The sequence below is a fragment of the Anabrus simplex genome, chromosome 5, assembly GCF_040414725.1.
Source record: "Anabrus simplex isolate iqAnaSimp1 chromosome 5, ASM4041472v1, whole genome shotgun sequence".
Taxonomy (NCBI): domain Eukaryota; kingdom Metazoa; phylum Arthropoda; class Insecta; order Orthoptera; family Tettigoniidae; genus Anabrus; species Anabrus simplex.
Window position 1 is genome coordinate 278,851,199 of NC_090269.1, and position 17,913 is coordinate 278,869,111.

General features: G+C 37.0%; 1 protein-coding gene across 1 annotated transcript in view; it reads right to left on the reverse strand.

The window, feature by feature from the left end:
• Positions 1-11,481: 11,481 nt before the first annotated feature.
• The window catches only part of lds (lodestar), a 38,881-nt gene continuing 32,449 nt past the window's right edge, over positions 11,482-17,913 (reverse strand). The window contains exon 2 of the mRNA XM_067148125.2: positions 11,482-17,784. Within this exon, the coding sequence (XP_067004226.2) occupies positions 13,978-17,742 (3,765 nt within the window). The 5' untranslated portion in view covers positions 17,743-17,784 and the 3' untranslated portion in view covers positions 11,482-13,977. The remainder of the gene's footprint in view (positions 17,785-17,913) is intronic.

A 17,913-nucleotide genomic window follows, 5' to 3' on the forward strand; every position in this document is an offset into this window, starting at 1 on the left:
CATGTATCTGAGTTTTAGAACACGACTCTTCATTGTAACTGCCTTAGGCCTCTTCATAAATTTCTGAACTAGATTTATGCTCAAAGCACTGACCTTGCTTAAGGCGTTTTAAAGCTTTATTTTTTTTTTTCAGAATTCTTTTTCAGGAAGCTTTGATATGAATAGCATTTTTGTCCTTGTAAATATGCTAAAAAAACAGTTTCACAGTTAGCATTGTTATGTGGAAATCATACCTGCCAACTTTACAAAACCAAAAATCAGGTGGTTTTGATATGAAAATCAGAAAATACAATGGGTCAAAACTGCTTATTCTACACATCTTGCACAATACAGGAGTACTATGATATAAAACAGTTATCTCAAACCCTGACTGTTGCTATATGAGGCTGCAAGGCTAAAAATTACACACCTTTATTCCCTCACAGAAAGTATGCGAGTCAGATGATCAGTCTCTGATAAGCCTTCCGAAAATAGTATGAACTCCTGCTCCAAACGTGCGAATCAATCTTGCACTTAGATGTCATTACTTAGCAAATGCATAGATTAATCTATTGCCACATGCGCCCGTGGATTATGCGAAGCGCGATGCTATTTTCATCAAGTAATAAATTAAAATTTGCCAGAATCGTCTCCAAATGACTCCTAAAATTTCTAGAAAATTCACTAGTCGCTATCTTTGAAATTCTGTCTCTAAATTACTTTTTAAAAACTACAAAATATAATTGTATTGAATAGGTGGACACAGTAATTTTATTCAAGAAAGAATTTTACTTATTTCATTTGAAGGCGACCAATGATCGAAGAACTTCCGGCCACTGGTGCATAAAGCTGATATGGTGGGATTTGAAAACAAATGTTTGAAGTTAACCAAAAAATAAGCTAAAATCGTAAGAAACAATAGAATAATCGGAGGCAGGAAATGCTGTCAAAAATCCGGAGTCTCCTGCCTAAATCGGGAAAGATGGCAGGTATCGGAAATGACAAAATAAAAAGCATTACGTTAAGAGATTCTGTCATGTTGTTTTAAGGACACCACCAGCTGACAACCTCTGTCTTGCCAGTCAACACCGAAAATCAATTCTCTCCAGCTACTTAAAGAACACTGAAAAATGTGGGATTTAAAAAAAAAGTATGTTGTACCAAATACGTTCTCTAAACCGGGAGATAAGTCTCAGATCAGGAGAGGAAAAAAAAAGTGTCCCCCGCTGTGTCTGAAATGAATTTATCACAAAGTGGATCTACGAGTTTTGTTATAAAGAACCCACGGTCTATGTACTCCACTTTAGAGTAATTTTACCCGAATATGCTTTCTGTCCCTAAAATGAAGTTAACTTTATTATACCAATATATCATCATAAACTTCAGCCAATATACTCATTTGCTGTCAGGTAATGCTGCACTAATTATATTACCACAGATATGGGATGGGTTATATTCAATTCAGAAGAAAGAAACTAAATAAAATACTCAGAATATATGTTCTGCAGACCATGTATTTCTTATAACAAAATATTACATAAAAATAACATGAAACACTTCATTGTATCCACTGTATAATCCACTACCTTGTGGATTAATTAGGCTATAAAAACAATACTTACAATGCAGCTATACATGATATACACACAAACAGAAAAAAAAACTCCTGCCCAAGAATTTAACACAGGAATATAAAAAGCAAGACAGATGTATGAAGAAATTGATAAAAGACAGTTTCAGAGCAAGAAATACAAATAACATGGTAAATATACATAGGATACAACATATTGCTTAACGATTTACTTACTAACACAAAAGCTGAGATCATTTATAGAATAAATAACGAATGTGACATTCCTATAAAATTCCTTTAGGTTCTATTAAGAGAAATTTGAAGTAATACCTCCTAAAAATCAAGCCTGAAAGATATATCTAATAAACTTGAAGACAGCACTAGCATCTTCGAGTAATGGAACAATACATTTTTTCAGAATCACCAATTAAAATAGACAGTGTACCTATTTTACTGTGGAAGTGCTACATTCACATTCGTCAATACCACAGTTTAGCTTGAAAATTACACAGAAAAGTATTAATCACTCACACTATGTTAAAAATGATGTTTTGCATCTTAATTTCAGAGCTTATATAAATACAAGATTAGTATTTGTTACCTAGGAAAATAGCTGTCCATGTGCAGCTGGTATTTGCTCTCAATGCTTACAATACCAATGAGTTAATACATGAACCCACAATTTTCAGAACAGGACATACCACTAACCTGTATGCAATTAAAAACAGCGGTTTTAGATTACACTGCCACAATTTTACAAGATATGAAATGTAGGTATATTCTCCAGACACAGTGAACTATGCGTATAAACAGCTCCTTTAGTATTTTCCTTCTCTGACAAAGCACACCGAACACCAATTAAAGTTTGCCTTTTGGAGTGTTGTCCAAGAGACACAGGGGACTACCTATGCAATGACTGCCAATATCTTACATCACATGAAGAACATAAATATACACCCTGACATGGCTGAGAACTGAATCGAATGGAAACATGAACTGAAAGTGGACCCTGCCATAAGGCAGGACAATTGGGAACATGCATAATTTTCAAAAATATTTTTTTTTGAAAAGTACACCAATGAAATAGTACGTAAACGTATTACATTGTGGTATGTTGCCTTGTTTTCTACCATTAAAAAAATGTTTAATAGTGCCTTTCCGCAAGGCAAGTGAAACGGCCTCTGACGTAAGCGGCGCGCTGTGACGTCACGATCCAGTACCGCATGGAACTCTACCAGCCGTTGTGCATCAGCCGTTGCTAAAAGCCGATTGTTTATTATTCATGATCGCGAGTAACTTCGAAATGACAGAAGAAACAGCACAGTCAGACAATCTACCATGTGTAGATGTCATCATTCTTGAAAAATGTGACTTTTGTGGCCGCAGAAATTCGCGGATAACAAGCAAGTTTGTAAGTGGCGTCTTTTATATACGTGCAATGTACTGTAACCCATAGTATTAGGATAACAACGAACCTGGATAGATATCACATCACTTTCAACATTTCCTTCTAGACTGATTCCCCTATTAAAGAATAACATTACATTTTCGGGCTTTCAGCATTAGTAAAGTAAGAAATCGGATTTCAGCACTAACATAAACATATAGGTAGCATTATAGTACTAGTCCGCTTCTGTGGTGTAGTGGTTAATGTGTGCCACTCCCGGAGGCCCGGTTTCGATTCCCGGCTCTGCCATGAAAGTTGAAAACAAATAGTACGAGGACTGGAACGGGGTCTACTCAGCCTCGGGAGGTCAACTGAGTAGAAGGGTTTCGAATCCCACCTCAGCCATCCTCGAAGTGGTTTTTCGTATTTTCCTACTTCTCCTCCAGGCACCTAAGGCCACGGCCGTTTCCTTCCCTCTTCCTTGTCTATCCCTTCCGATCCTCCCATCCTCCAACAATGCCCCTGTTGAGCATAAGAGGTGAGGCCGCCTGGGCGAGGTAATGGCCCTCCTCACCGGTTTCATCACCATACTCAAAGTCTCAACGTTCCAGGACACTGGCCTTGAAGTAGTAGAGGTGAAATCCCTCGCTGAGTCCGAGAGAAAACCAACCCTGAAGGATAAACTGATTAAGAAAGAAAGAAGGAAAGAAAGAAAGATCATAGTACTATAGGGCTATAATCTATCATTCCCAAAAAAATATATATTTATGGTTGGGACAACTGGCCTACCCACTTCCAGGGCCCATGAAAGAGAATTAAATATCTTTGTGGAGGGAAAAGTTAAACATGATAAAGATAAATATGACTTCATCTAGTTTTCACAAGTCGGGCTGAGTGGTTCAGACTGTTGAGGTGCTGGCCTTCTGACCCCAACTTGGTTCAGTCCGGTGGTAGTTGAAGGTGCTCAAATACGTCAGCCTCGTGTCGGTAGATTTACTGGCACGTAAAAGAACTCCTGCAGGACTAAATTCCTGCACATCGGCGTCTCCGAAAATCGTAGAAGTAGTTAGCGGGGCGTGAAGCCAATAACATTAATTACATTTGGCTTTTAACAAGCTGAACATATCAGGAAAGAAAAGTGTCCTGGTGACATTTTAGTCGCTCAATACAGGAATGTCTTTGGGTGCTGTGATTTTTACTTTTTTTTTTTTTGCTTTACGTCACACCGTCATATATAGGTCTTATGGCGACGATGGGACAGGCAAGGCATAGGAATGGGAACAAAGCGGCCGTGGCCTTAGGTACAGCCTCAGCATTTGCCTGGTGTGAAAATGGGAAACCACAGAAAACCATCTTCAGGGCTGCCGGCAGTGGGGTTCAAAACCCACTATCTCCCGGATGCGAGCTCACAGCTGCGCGCTCCTAACCGCACGGCCAACTCGCGCGGTATTTTTACCCTTCGGTTTATTGACTTGGCTTGTATAACCTAAAACTTAGGCTAAGTTGGATAATATTTTAAACACCTACATCACTATTTTCACCTGTGTGCAATTATGTTATTTATTTCATTAATATTATGATAATTATTATAACTGAGCATTGTTAACTTATAAGACCCCAACAGACAAGCATTGGTTTTGTGTAGAGTTATACATTTGTTAAATTCACGTTGTTTCCTTTCATGATGTACACGCCTATTCTTTGTTACATTATAGAGTATTTAGATATAGCCTAAATTTCTTTACCAATTAAGCTCTTCAATAAAGACATACATAACTGTCCCATGCCAAGATATATTGGTAGAATTAGAGCTGTCAAAATGGTTCATAACCCCTTTGATTTATTATCTTGACATGGATCACCCAAAACATAGGTTAGGTTTGGAGAATACTTTAATAATCAGCATTATTTAATGCACTGTTTATTACTTTCATATTCCAAGATGTAACTGAAGCATTTCAATAAAGCATCATACATTAAAATTTAAAAGTTTTACCACTAGAACAGCTGACATGGAAAAGTGATTTGAAAATTCAAACAAATTCATCTTACGTTAAAATATTCAAAAAAAAAAAAATAAACTGTAGACTTTTCCGATATATCACCAGCATTTCTCCGGCTCGCCAAAATCCATTTCTTCCTAGTTTTAGCGTCTTTGGAACATTTATAAACAATTTGTTTGGTATGGTATGCGATGTGCTATTGCACATCGGAACTCTACACAATTTATAAGTTTTCTGCCTCACTGTCTGCGCAGGATTCATTTTAAATCTAAAATATACCACTCAGATTATTATCCAATGTATAGACCTTGAATTTAACCATACTAGACACTAACGTAAAGTAGAAATACGTGAAGTGTATCCTGCTTCTCACAGCACACTATGTGTTATTTCGTCTGCTAATTCAGTCAACCTGTACGATGACGTCAGACCAATGAGATCGCGTGCTTGCGTGACGTGACATTTTCGTAGATTTTTATCACGTTTGGAGTTATTATTTGTACATTCTGATCACATTTTTGAATTCTGCATGAAATTTTGAATCAGATTAGCGTATTTTTAATTAAAACCCCGGATCATGCATGTTCCCTATTGTTAAGGAACAAGAAAATAATACAAAATTAGAAATCAATAATGCAAGATAAGTGAAGCATACCACATGGACAGTTTATATTCAATTTTCATAACTTGATAATCTGCCTTCCTAAATGATAATGACGTTGCCTCCAAAGAGGCCGGGTGTGGGTCTTTCAATTTGACGCCGCATAGGCGACTTGCACATCTATGAGGATGGGGCCCTACGTATGATGAATTCTAATAATGAAGACAGCACACACACCCAGCCCCCAAGCCATTGAAATTAACCATTGAGGGTTAAAATCCAGTAATCGTCCGAGATTCGTACCGGGACCCCTTGGACCAAAGGCCAGCACACTAACTATCTAGCCATGGACCCAGACCCTAAAATATGATCTCTAATAGTAGACACTGAGATTTATTCCATAAATTTCTGGTACCTCAATGCAGTTTTGCCATGTTAGTCATCTCATAGCAGATATGATCCAATTTACGACACACTAGGTGATCTTGATTCAGAATAAGACTATCAGATGAATTGTGTGAGGAACATTATTAAACCAACCTTAATCAAGATGGAGCATTTATCACTAATAAACTATGACCATAAGCTACATCAAAGCACCACAATATTGAACTTAGCCATGTTTGCTTTAACAGGGAAAGTCTAGAAGCTAATGGACTGGTAGTGCTAATAATATTGAGCAGACTTTTGAACGTGTAGAGAATGGGTGGTTCTTGATCGATCAGAAATAAAGCTGAGCCCACAAAGATGAACAAGAAGGCTAAGATATGTAATGCTGCATCAAGAGAGGCAAAGAAGGAAAAATACATCATTAGGAAAAAAAAAAAATGACCTAACACTTCCTATACCAAAGTCAATTTGCATTACTTCAAGTGTTTGATTCTGTCACTAAATGGTTAGCATGTTAGCCTTTGGTTGTCAGGGCCCCCAGTTTGAGATTTTAACCTTAGTTAATTCCCCTGGCTCAGAACTGGGTGTGTGTGTGTAGTCTTCAACATTAGAATTCATGAAATTCATGATAGGTAGGGGCCCATCTTCATACTCAGAGGTTACCCATTGGCATCAACTCGAGGAAAATCTGCATCATTATTCTCCGGAGGCCATGTCATTATTGTATGATCTGTAGAGACTCCAAGTATCTCTTGCCTTGTTGACTTGGTAGATATTACTATTAAATCACAAAAAAGTTTGTACTATGATAAAATATACCACTTGATGTGCTTAAGGATAATGAGACGTAAGAAAGGTACATTTTGTATCTTCGAATACATACATTTCAAAATTCTATTTCATGTACTTCCTTTTCCTGGTGGGTTATGAAAATTACAACATGCAACAGGAAATTCTTTCTAAGCAAAATAATAATGATAAACCTAAAGCAACACAGCCTTATATCATTCAGGGTGTTTATGTTTTGTACTTCACTCTCTTCAAAACGTACTATATGCACTGAACATGACCAAATAGGTTGAAAGTTTATTTTGATTAAATGAGGCATTGTTTTCATTTAGTACTTCTTGGTTGCAGCACTTTACACGCAAGATCTAGTCGAGGTTGCTGGTTATTTGTAATAGATATATTGTTGTACTACGGTATTTGATATTTGTGAGTGGCCGGAAGATGAAGTGTTTTCAGACGAGTAATAACGATACAGTATATCACAGCAGGATTTGCTGTGTAATGATGAGGTTAGGGATCAAAATGACAGATGATGAAACTGAGGGAAATAGTGAAGATCCGGAAACCAAGCCTGAATGTTGGCACTGGTTAAGAGTATATCCGGCCAAACCCGAGCTTGACATTACAAAAGAATTTCATGTACAGAACCCTGGAATTAGAGACTACCCTCCGAAGAACAGTAAGCCTGTTCAGTACTTTTTTACAAACACTATTTGGAATCATCTTACCAGAAAGACTAATAGGTATGCAAAAAAGCAGATTAAAAACAAGAAATAGAAATCAAGAAACAATCGGGGACTATGAAAATGCACTGAAGGTTGCAGTGCAGGATAGAAGTGATAGCAGCATAAATTTAAAAATTCATTGCCTTGGTGAACAATATCATTCACATTAAGAAAAAGAACAATGTATACTATTGGGACACTAGTTTTCACAATGTATACCATTTTCTCCTACAACGATGACCATAAACAGGTTTCAAATTATTAGTTCCATATTTCACATTAGTTCACAACCCTAAATCAACATAGGCCAACCAGGTTACGATTCATGGTACAAGGTCTGCATTTTCATAGATGCGCTAAATAAAGCATTCCTTTCCCATTTTGAGCCTTTTCAAAACCTCTCACTTGATGAGAGCACGATAGGAATGAACAAGATTTATTATATTCAGTGCATACCAAATAAGCATCATGCTCAATTTGGAATTAAAAATTCCAAATCTGTGGCAACAAAAGTAGTTATGGTCTGCATTCATCTTTGTACTGCGTAGCAGAAAGGACTTCCTAGAAGGAGGAATTGACATTTTCTCATAAGGAAGTCGTGGATTTATTGACAAAATCTCTTCATTTGGATAAAAATAATCACAGCCAACTTTTATACAAAACTGCCAACTGTACAAACATTGCTCAAGAACAAAACCTACTTTACAGGTACAGTCAACCTACAAACTAAATGTATTGTATGTAGGGTACAAACAAAAAAAGTACCATAAGCCTGTATACCTCATCATAACAGGGTGTCTCGCGTAATACAAGATCATTCACAGTAAGAGTGGGGTCAAAGCTGTAAAACCAATGCTGATACACAAGTACAACTCCTCCATGAGTGGGGTATACTCAAAAGGACAAATGAGTTCACCACATAACTTGCAGCAGACCTACTAAACGCAACTGGAAGCACATTTTAAACAACTTTTTGGACATGGCTCTATTAAACGTCTACCTGCTTTACAAGAAAACACAGATAAACCCTAGAGCAACAAGATTTTATTGTTAGTGTAGTGCACGATCACATCATAGACATCAATGTGCCTGCTGTTGCTGAAAATAAACTCGAGCGCCTCTAGGAACAGGTGGTGACGTCCAGCATGCTCAAACCCATCTTTCTGACTGCCAAGAACGACTGTGCGCAGTGTGTGGTCTGACAAAAAAAGGGAGGCAGGAGTCATTATTGGTGCCCTGCCTGTAACATAGCCGGAAAACACCTATGACTTAAGAGAAAAATGCATATCAGTTCCAGTGTTAAGCAGCGTGTAAAATATATTTGTGTTAATTCCACAGGGTTCCAGTGATATGCACCAGCTACCTATCTACAGTCCATCCTTTGTTCACTCCATCTTGACAAGAGAAGCAGGAGAGCAAAATTATCAAAGCAGCGATTCCGATGAATGAGATCAGTGATTTTTGGCTGTGAATGTGTGTACGCTATTCCCCAATCATTTCTGTTATCAAATGTGTAAAATGCGCCATGCTCACATCCCAGTATTCTTAAGTACAAGGACTCTAAATCACATACTGCATATACAGTAAAATCCTACATTTGCAATGTACAATTCTTCACTATAAACCTCTACAAGAAATAAGTTTTTAGGTTAAGCTTGTATATTTTTAAGAAAACTGAAATTAACTTTGGGGATAGCTGACAATAGGATTATTAACTCAGCTGTCCCTCAAATCTAGATCTCCATAGATACCATTTTAACATGAGTTGACCTAATCAGTCAATGAAAACTCTCTGTAATCAGAATTCTTAGAATACAGCAGAACAGACTGTGAAGATAAGGGATGCCAGTCACACTTCCCAGAAAGGTAACTGTCATTTACAAAAATGCAATATGACCCGACAACTTGAAAAGCAGTCCTAGAGATAAAGCTACATCTTTCCATTGATTTGAAGTGACAAATATATATATATATTTTTTACAAGTTGCTTTACGTCGCACCAACACAGATAGATCTTATGGCAACAATGGGACAAGAAGGGGCTAGGAGCAGGAATGAAGCTGTCGTGGCCTTAAGGTACAGCTCTAGCATTTGCCTGGCGTGAAAATGGGAAACCACGGAAAACCATCTTCAGGGCTGCCGACAGTGGGGCCCGAACCCACTATCACCCGAATACTGGCTGCACTTAAGCGACTGCAGCTATCGAGCTCAGTATAAACATTTTTATTACTCTCCCACATAAGTTAAGAACTGGGGGGGAGAGAAAGTTAACTTTGGCAGCAAGCTCGCGACTGCAATCAACAGTATAACGGTATTCTGTAAGAAGGAAATCAGCTCCCACAGAAAACTATCTTTACATCAGCCTGTTTTCAGACCAATTTTGCTTTATGGGAGTGAAAGCTGGGTAGACTCGGGATATCTCAACGCTATTTGCATTACGTCGCACCGACACAGATAGGTCTTATGGCGACGATGGGATAGGAAAGGCCTAGGAATGAAGGGAGCGACCGTGGCCTTAATTAAGGTACAGCCCCAGCATTTGCCTGGTGTGAAAATGGGAAACCACGGAAAACCATCTTCAGGGCTGCAGACAGTGGGGTTTGAACTCAAGGTATCTTAATCATAAGCTAGAAGTAACAGACATGAAAGTCAGAATGATTGCTGGTACAAACAGGCGCGCACAATGACAGCAGGGTACTCTGAATGAGGAGATAAAGGCCAAGTTAGGAATGAACTCTATGGATGAAGCTGTACGCATGAACTGGCTTCAGTTGTTGGGTCATGTTAGGCTAATGGACGAGGATAGGTTATCTAGGAGCAACAACAAAGCACGACCTAATATCCCCAAATAATTATCATAATGTCATTTAGTGGTCGTGAAAGTCTACGTATTAAGAATATCAATTTTTAAAAATACTAAAAAAAATCATCCTATTTTATACTAAGAGGAGTAGAGGGAGACCAAGACTACTGTTACTCAGTTTCTAACAATTTAAAGATAAGAGATATACAACTAAGCGAGGCTATAGATCTATTTACAAATACAGCATTGTGGCGGCGATCAGTAAATTCACAGAGGCTTGCAGACTGAATGCTGAAAGGCATAACAGTCTACAATGAAGATGTATGGCATTCAGTGTAGCTTAGAAAGATTAAATGAACAGGAATTGATAAATATATGAATTTTTATGATAATTATTTGGGGATATTAGGTCGTGTAATAATAAATAAATACCAGCTGACGCGTTTCAATCCTGCGACCAGGATCGTCTTCAGAGCAACAACAAAGCATGACCTAATATCCCCAAATAATTATCATAATGTCATTTAGAGGTCGTGAAAGTCTACGTATTAAGAATATCAATTTTTTAAAATACTAAAAAAATCATCCTATTTTATACTTTAAAAATGGTAACATTTGAGCAGCACTGAATTCAGTGTACGACTGATTTTACTTCAAAAACATATGTACATTCCTCATAAAGCGCTATTACTTTGAAGCTGTCCAGCAGTTAATTCATGTAATCTGATAATGCTTGGTCATATTCTAACGAAGTTACCCATTCAGTCAGAATATGATTGATTGATTAAAGCCAATTCTGTAAAAGTCTTACTCTTGTGAAAAATCAGAAGTATGGCAAGAATCTTGATTTATTCTGGTATTTGATGTGAGAAAACCTTTACCTATACACATAAAATATTAAATATTTCAAAAGAAACTCAAAGCTGGATCTTCTGGTTTATCGGAAATAGTTTGAAGCAAACATCTGCATGAGGATAACCGTCTTCATTGACACAGTATCAAATCTAGTGAAGAAGTTCTTGTAGACAGAACCAGAAACCAAAACACACATGTTCTTACTGATAAAAAAAAAAAGTAGATGTTTTCAAGCAATGATACAACATATACCTAGAAAGAATTTCATTTACATAGCCCACAACCAGAATTATAATATTCTCAGCAAGAAACGGAACAAAAACTAAAACCATAAATAATACCGACTGTAAGTGGCATATTAGTTATTGCAACATGGTTATAGCTACCACAAAGATTTATTCTATGAATTGATGAAGATCTATAATGGTTCACATTTTTATTTTATATTGAGGTGAATTCTTCATTTAAACAGGAATGTGCAATCTCAACAACTGTACTTTAGGACATACTCAATAAACAGCACTCAATTAGCAAAAAAATTGATGTGGTAAATGTACACAGAATGCCAGCACCTTACATAGTTTGCCTAAATTCAATCAACATGTGCTTTCAGCTCTTCCAGAACAAGTAACTTGGCCTGAATCTAGGGTTAGTGAGTTAACAAAGACAGCTGGGGTAAAAAACTGAACTAAAAAAATCAATATAAAAAATGAATAACTAGAGCCCAGATTTGTATGTAAAATAACCGTTTTACCATTTTTTCTTTTACATATTTAAAAGTGTGCAGTAATGATATACTTAGTAAGTCATAACTTCACAGACAATTTCCAAGTTTGATACAGCATATAATTCTATATTCACAGGAAAAGTGCATATTTTTAATGCAAAAAAGCATATTCTATTCATAACTGTTGTATAAAATTGTTACTTGTACCCTTTCTGTCATCAGCTAATATTAGTAGTGGTAATTTAAAAAAGTCTTCAATCGGTGGGTATAAAACTAGCATGGGGCTACTTAACAAGGGAATACCCATATTTGTTGTGAAATAATATTATGCAGATAAGATTAGAGGCAAAATGAGGGAATCCCACGAGTTGTCATTCAGCCAAAGCAAATCCAATCAGTATTAGGAATGTCATCACATAGTTTGGTGGTTCATGTTCCGACAGTCTCACACTGAGAATCTGTCAGGTACATGTTGATATATGAAGACAGAAGTTGTATGTGAATGTTGCATTCATGCAATTGAGGAATGCCACCTGTATCTGCCTTGTTACTTGAATATGTAAACAAGTTTGGAAGCAATATTTTTAGTGAAGACAGTATTGTTCAAGTCAGATGTACTAAAAGAGAGTTTCTAAGAATTAATAATTTGAGGTTGTGCAGCATATTAAGGACAGGGTTAGGAAAAAATCTGCTTCAAATCAACAACTGATTACAAGCAAACTAGGTGAACAATTAAGTTCAAGCAACAATTTTTTTTTAAGATTTGTGTTTAGCTTCAGTAAGTGCCAACATTTTATTGTGAAAATTGAATAATATGCAGCTGCATAGTTTCTTAGAAACACATAGTCAAATAAAGATTCTGGATGTCTGCATTACACAAAAAGTAGATTAAAATGTCATCCCAAATCAATTCATACGAAGTGCTTTGCTCACTGTTTACATCACACCACTGAAATATAATGATGATCATCTAACCTCCAATATGAAGAAAATAATTGTAAGGACACCACTTAAAGTTTAAAAAGTTTGTAATCCATTTCTAACTTTGCTTTACCTCCTGAGCTTTCCTTTAGTAGTTTGTGACATACAACATGCAGCATTTCAGTGATGTTAAGATTATGCTAAATTCTTTATATGAAGAAGATGCAGCTAGCATTCCGATAGCTCAAGGATGTTTTTTCTGAAGATAGCATTGAGGAAAAGATCCCATATATCCATACCCACTCTTCTAAATTGCCACAAATAACAGTTGGAGGCTCGAATGAATACCCTGCCATACATACTTTCCCCGACAGATAAAATTTCAGATCTATGTCTTCAGAGACTTAAGAGTATTGTTAAAATTGCATTCAGTAAAGCTTACTTAGATAATAAATTAAAATCCTGGTTACAAAACAATCTCTCAAATTAGCAAAAATTAGTGAAAAAAACTGTAAAAGGAAGAATTCACTGGCGATTTTCACATACACCTGTGACATAATCCAATAAAGGACATTTGACAAGATGGAGAAGCTGAAAAGGGAAAACTTTCCTGATTTCCCATAAAACAGTTTATTTGATTTTTCATATTATGGTGTTTTTTATATACTTCTTTTGGACATACATTACTACAGGGACACTGTTTTACTTATGACGGGGATTGTCACTCACCCAGTTGCCAGCTCTGCAAGCTTGCCTGCCACCAAGCGCTTCGCCGCAATGCGCTTATCGGTGCCACAAGTTCCCCTCCTTTGCAGTCTGCCGAGAGACTTATCAGCGTAAGGTTCAGTTTAGTAAAGTGTTCACGTGTTTAGTGATCAGCGTGTTGTTCCAATGCCATTTTCATTAGATGAGCACGTGTACATGCATAACACTTTCATAAGGTACAGAAAATTTTGTGCGAATAAACTATGACTTTGTGCCAGTAAAGCGCTGACCGCATTATGGCAAAGTATTTGGCAGGAGACAATCTCGCAGTGCAGGCGAGTGACAATCCCCGTTGTAGATAAAACAATTTCCTTGTATTTGGTCATGCATATAAATCTGGGCTCTATTAATAACAAATTTTGGTTAATTCTGATAGGAACGAGAAAATGTAGCATCTTAAAAAAATTTTTTAAAAAAGAACTCATAAGAGGACTAGGAAAGAAAGGAACTGTTGAAGTATCACATACTAAAGAGCATCTTTAGGTCATCCAGAGACAACTTGGTAGCGTGCTTATGTCTTTCTCCAGAAAGGATATCAGTTGCAAGAGCTAATTTATGATCTTGCAAAAGTTTAATTCTTTGCTCAATAGTGTCTTGACACACAAATCTGTAAATATGCACAGCCTTTTTTTGTCCAACACGGAAAATCCTATCACACGCCTGTGCCTCCAACTGGGGGTTCCAATGTATATCAAAAAGAAACAAGTGATTTCCTCCAATCAAATTCAAACCAACACCACCAGCTGTCAGAGACAGCAACAAAATCTGAGGTCCTCCATATGGACGGTTGAACTGTTCAACAATTTGCATTCGGTCCTTAACAGGTACAGCTCCTGTCAACATCTGGCACTTAATTTCTCTCTTCTGCAATTGAACCTGCAAGACAGAAAGCATCGAGGACCACTGAGACACAATTACAGCTTTATCATCAGTGTTTAGGACATTCTCTCTCAGCTTGTCCACCAATATTCGCATTTTAGTACTCATTCTTTCCATGTCAAAAACTGGATTGTTAAGACTAAGAACTTTCTTTTGAACTTCCTCATTAAAATTTTCAGCATTTTCAGGTATATTTTCTTTTAAAGTCATATTGTTAAGTTTTTCCAAAAGATCAATATCCAGACCTTCAGCATCTTCAATTCCATCTGCTTCTTGACAATCCTTATCAAGCATAGCTTTAATAAGACCTGGATGGCAACACACCTGCCTTAGCCTCAGTATAAGCACAAGAATTTCATGTGACTTAACATTTGGTAGAACTGCCATTTGTTTGTGCATGGCAGCAAGTTCTCTATTTTGTTCAAATGGATTACTAAATCCAGAGGCTACAGATTTTGTTGAGGGAAAATGTGATGAAGTTACAGCAAGCTGTTCTTTCTCTGCCCTTTGATGGAGAAACTGTGCAAATAAAGTTCTTGAGAAGACTAAAATCTTTTCATATACAGCAAATTCTTCCTTAGCTAATGTTATATCAACAACATGGACATTCTTATCAGGAAGACAACCCAAATTTCCACTTTCTTGCAGAATAGCTTTTGTTCTACGAAGCATTATGGATTTCATTACAGTAGTTAGTCTTTTCAAACCAGCTGCATTTTTGTTATCTACCCATCGGCGCCATACAGAGTAATCATCAAAGGGTGAACAACGGAGGAACTTCAAAAGAGCATAGAGATCTAATTCAGTATTTTGGATAGGTGTACCTGTGAGGGCCCAGCGAGAATTTCCTTTTAAACTGCATACTGCTTTTGACTGCAAACTTTTATGATTTCGAACAACATGTGCTTCATCCAAGATGATTCGACTCCATTTAATTCTATGCAACACATTCCTTTTGGAAGAATCCACTCTATAATCACCTTTCTTTTCAGAAACAATGCCAGATTCAGTTCTGACAATACTATATGTTGTTATAACTACATCATTTTTGACCAAATGTCTAGGTTTAGTCGCTCTGTTGGTTCCATGATGGATAACAACCTCCAATACATTTCGCTTGCACTTCTGCTCAATTTCCGTAGTCCACTGATTTAGAAGACTTGCTGGACATACGACTAAGGTACCACCTTTGGGGATTCCATCATCACCTTCATCATCGCTGTCAGATTCATTTTCTTTATCATCACTTACAGCATTTTCAAGAGACTTCAATATCAATGAAATCATAGTGAGGGTTTTACCCAGACCCATGTCATCTGCAAGAATACCACCACGTGGCTTCTGTCTCTCTCTCCATAACAGCCATGCCAAAGCGCGTTTTTGATGAAGCATTAATGTAACACTAGATTTCAATCCTTTAGGATCTTCCGCCAGTGTATCTTCACCAGGACATGATTCTAAGGATCCATGAAGCTGTTTTAAAGCATCCACAGTTAAAGATCTCTGCATCTGGTAGGTTTCCATACCTTTTTTTCCAAGGCCTGGAGGAATACGCCTTTCAATTAAACGTTCAGATAAATGATGCATGCCATTTCCTTGTTCTGGCCTAGTCCTTTCGCTTAAATTTGATCCTGATGAACATGGTACACCATTCCATTTCAAAGATCGCAAATGAGCCAATTCTTTTTCTTTTGCTTTCACTTTCTTTTCATTCTCTGTTACAGTTACCTGCAATCTGAGACCACGATCTGGAAGACTATTCAAATTTGCTGAGAGTAAAATACCCTTGGTTCTAGAAATCTCTTTCTTCAGAGTTGCAATTTCAATTTCAAGTCGCTGACAAGCCATAACACCTTCAGAAAAGGATAATTCCTGGTCTACACTTTCAGAAATACTTAAAGTCTGAAGCTTTCTCGTAACATCAGTTTCCTGTCTACTAAATGCTGCTACCTGTATTTGAGGTTTATGGACATCACTTTTGATTTCTATGACTTCTGATAAAGGTTTATGAACTTCATCTTTGATCTCAATTACTTCATTAAAACTATGACATAAATCAATGCAATCATTTTGTGAAGAACTAGCTGTAATGTTGCCAAGTGTTTGTTTACAGGATTTAGTGCTCTCTATTTTCTTATTCTCCACATTGGAGAGTTTATCACTGTTAATACCTCTCGAGTTTGTAAGTACAGAACCTGCCTGTCCAGCTTTACGTACCTCCACGGTTGGAGCACACACTGCTGAAGGACTTGCAATTTCTATACTCTGATCATTACAATTGTTACTATAATCTTCTATTGATATATTTTGAACATCCTCAGGATTATGGTGAATTTTATTTGAAGATTTATTAATAGACTGCAGGGGAGACTGAATAACAGGTGTCAGGGTCTCTCTATTTTCATTGGAACATAAACTGCTTTTATTAGAAAGGTCTGAACTGTCAAGAAGCTCTGAGAGTGTTTCAGGTTGCTGATTAATATCCACATTATGATCACCACTTGTCTTAGTAGATTTAAACAAAGATCCAGAACAGTGTAGTTCACAGGATTCACCACGTGGAAGAGAGGCAGATTTTTTACAATTTTCATCTTGATCACTACTTGACTGAGAAAGCAAAGAAATGTTGCCTGTTCCATCTTTATCAGAAACAACCTGATGAATAATCATAGAAGAAGAGGGCGATTCTATTTTCTTTAGTGATTCAGATATTCCCTTTGGATTCTCATCACCCGAGTTGGATACAGTACTGATATGAAATGAAGAGTCAGACATATCTGCTTTAGAACTGACAGCTTGATGTTCAGTATGTTGCAAATCACTAGGGTTGGAACAGAGCTTTATTTCTGAAGAACCCAATTCATATTTATTTTTGATTTCTTGTTCATGATTACCATCAATGGATGAATCACTTATTTTAGCCTCTAATGAATCAGATGAACTTGAAAGAATTTTTCTGTTGTGTCTACGAGGCTCCTTCCACGCAACTGTAAAGGAATCATCTGAATCATCAATTTGCTCATTCTCATCACTCTCATTTTCTGAGCTGGAAGAGGCACCAATAATGGTTCCTCTGTAGTCATGTTGGTAATCCTTATAGGAACTTTGCTTCTTTACATTATCAGAGCTCTTATCACTGTCTTCCTTATTCTCTTCTTCTTCCTCTTCTGAAGAAGATTGGATTATAACATGCTTTCTAGGCTTATTTTTCATTGGCAATGGAGAATCTTCTATAATAAAAGGATCATCATCTTTTGAATATTCATCACCATCATCATCTGAAGAATCTGATCCAGAGAAAACTTCAGAAGGTTTTCGCTGATACTGGGTGAATGATTTCTCCATTTTTTAGAGGTAGAACAGCTCCTTCATTCAGACCAACTCAACCTGAAAATACAGAATAATACCAATTAGGATAGCATTTGGTTACAGTAATAAAAGCCAACTCTTTAATAGACCTGAACTCAAAAATTAATACAGGGAAAAGGTCCTCGACACAAAACTGATAATCCCAAT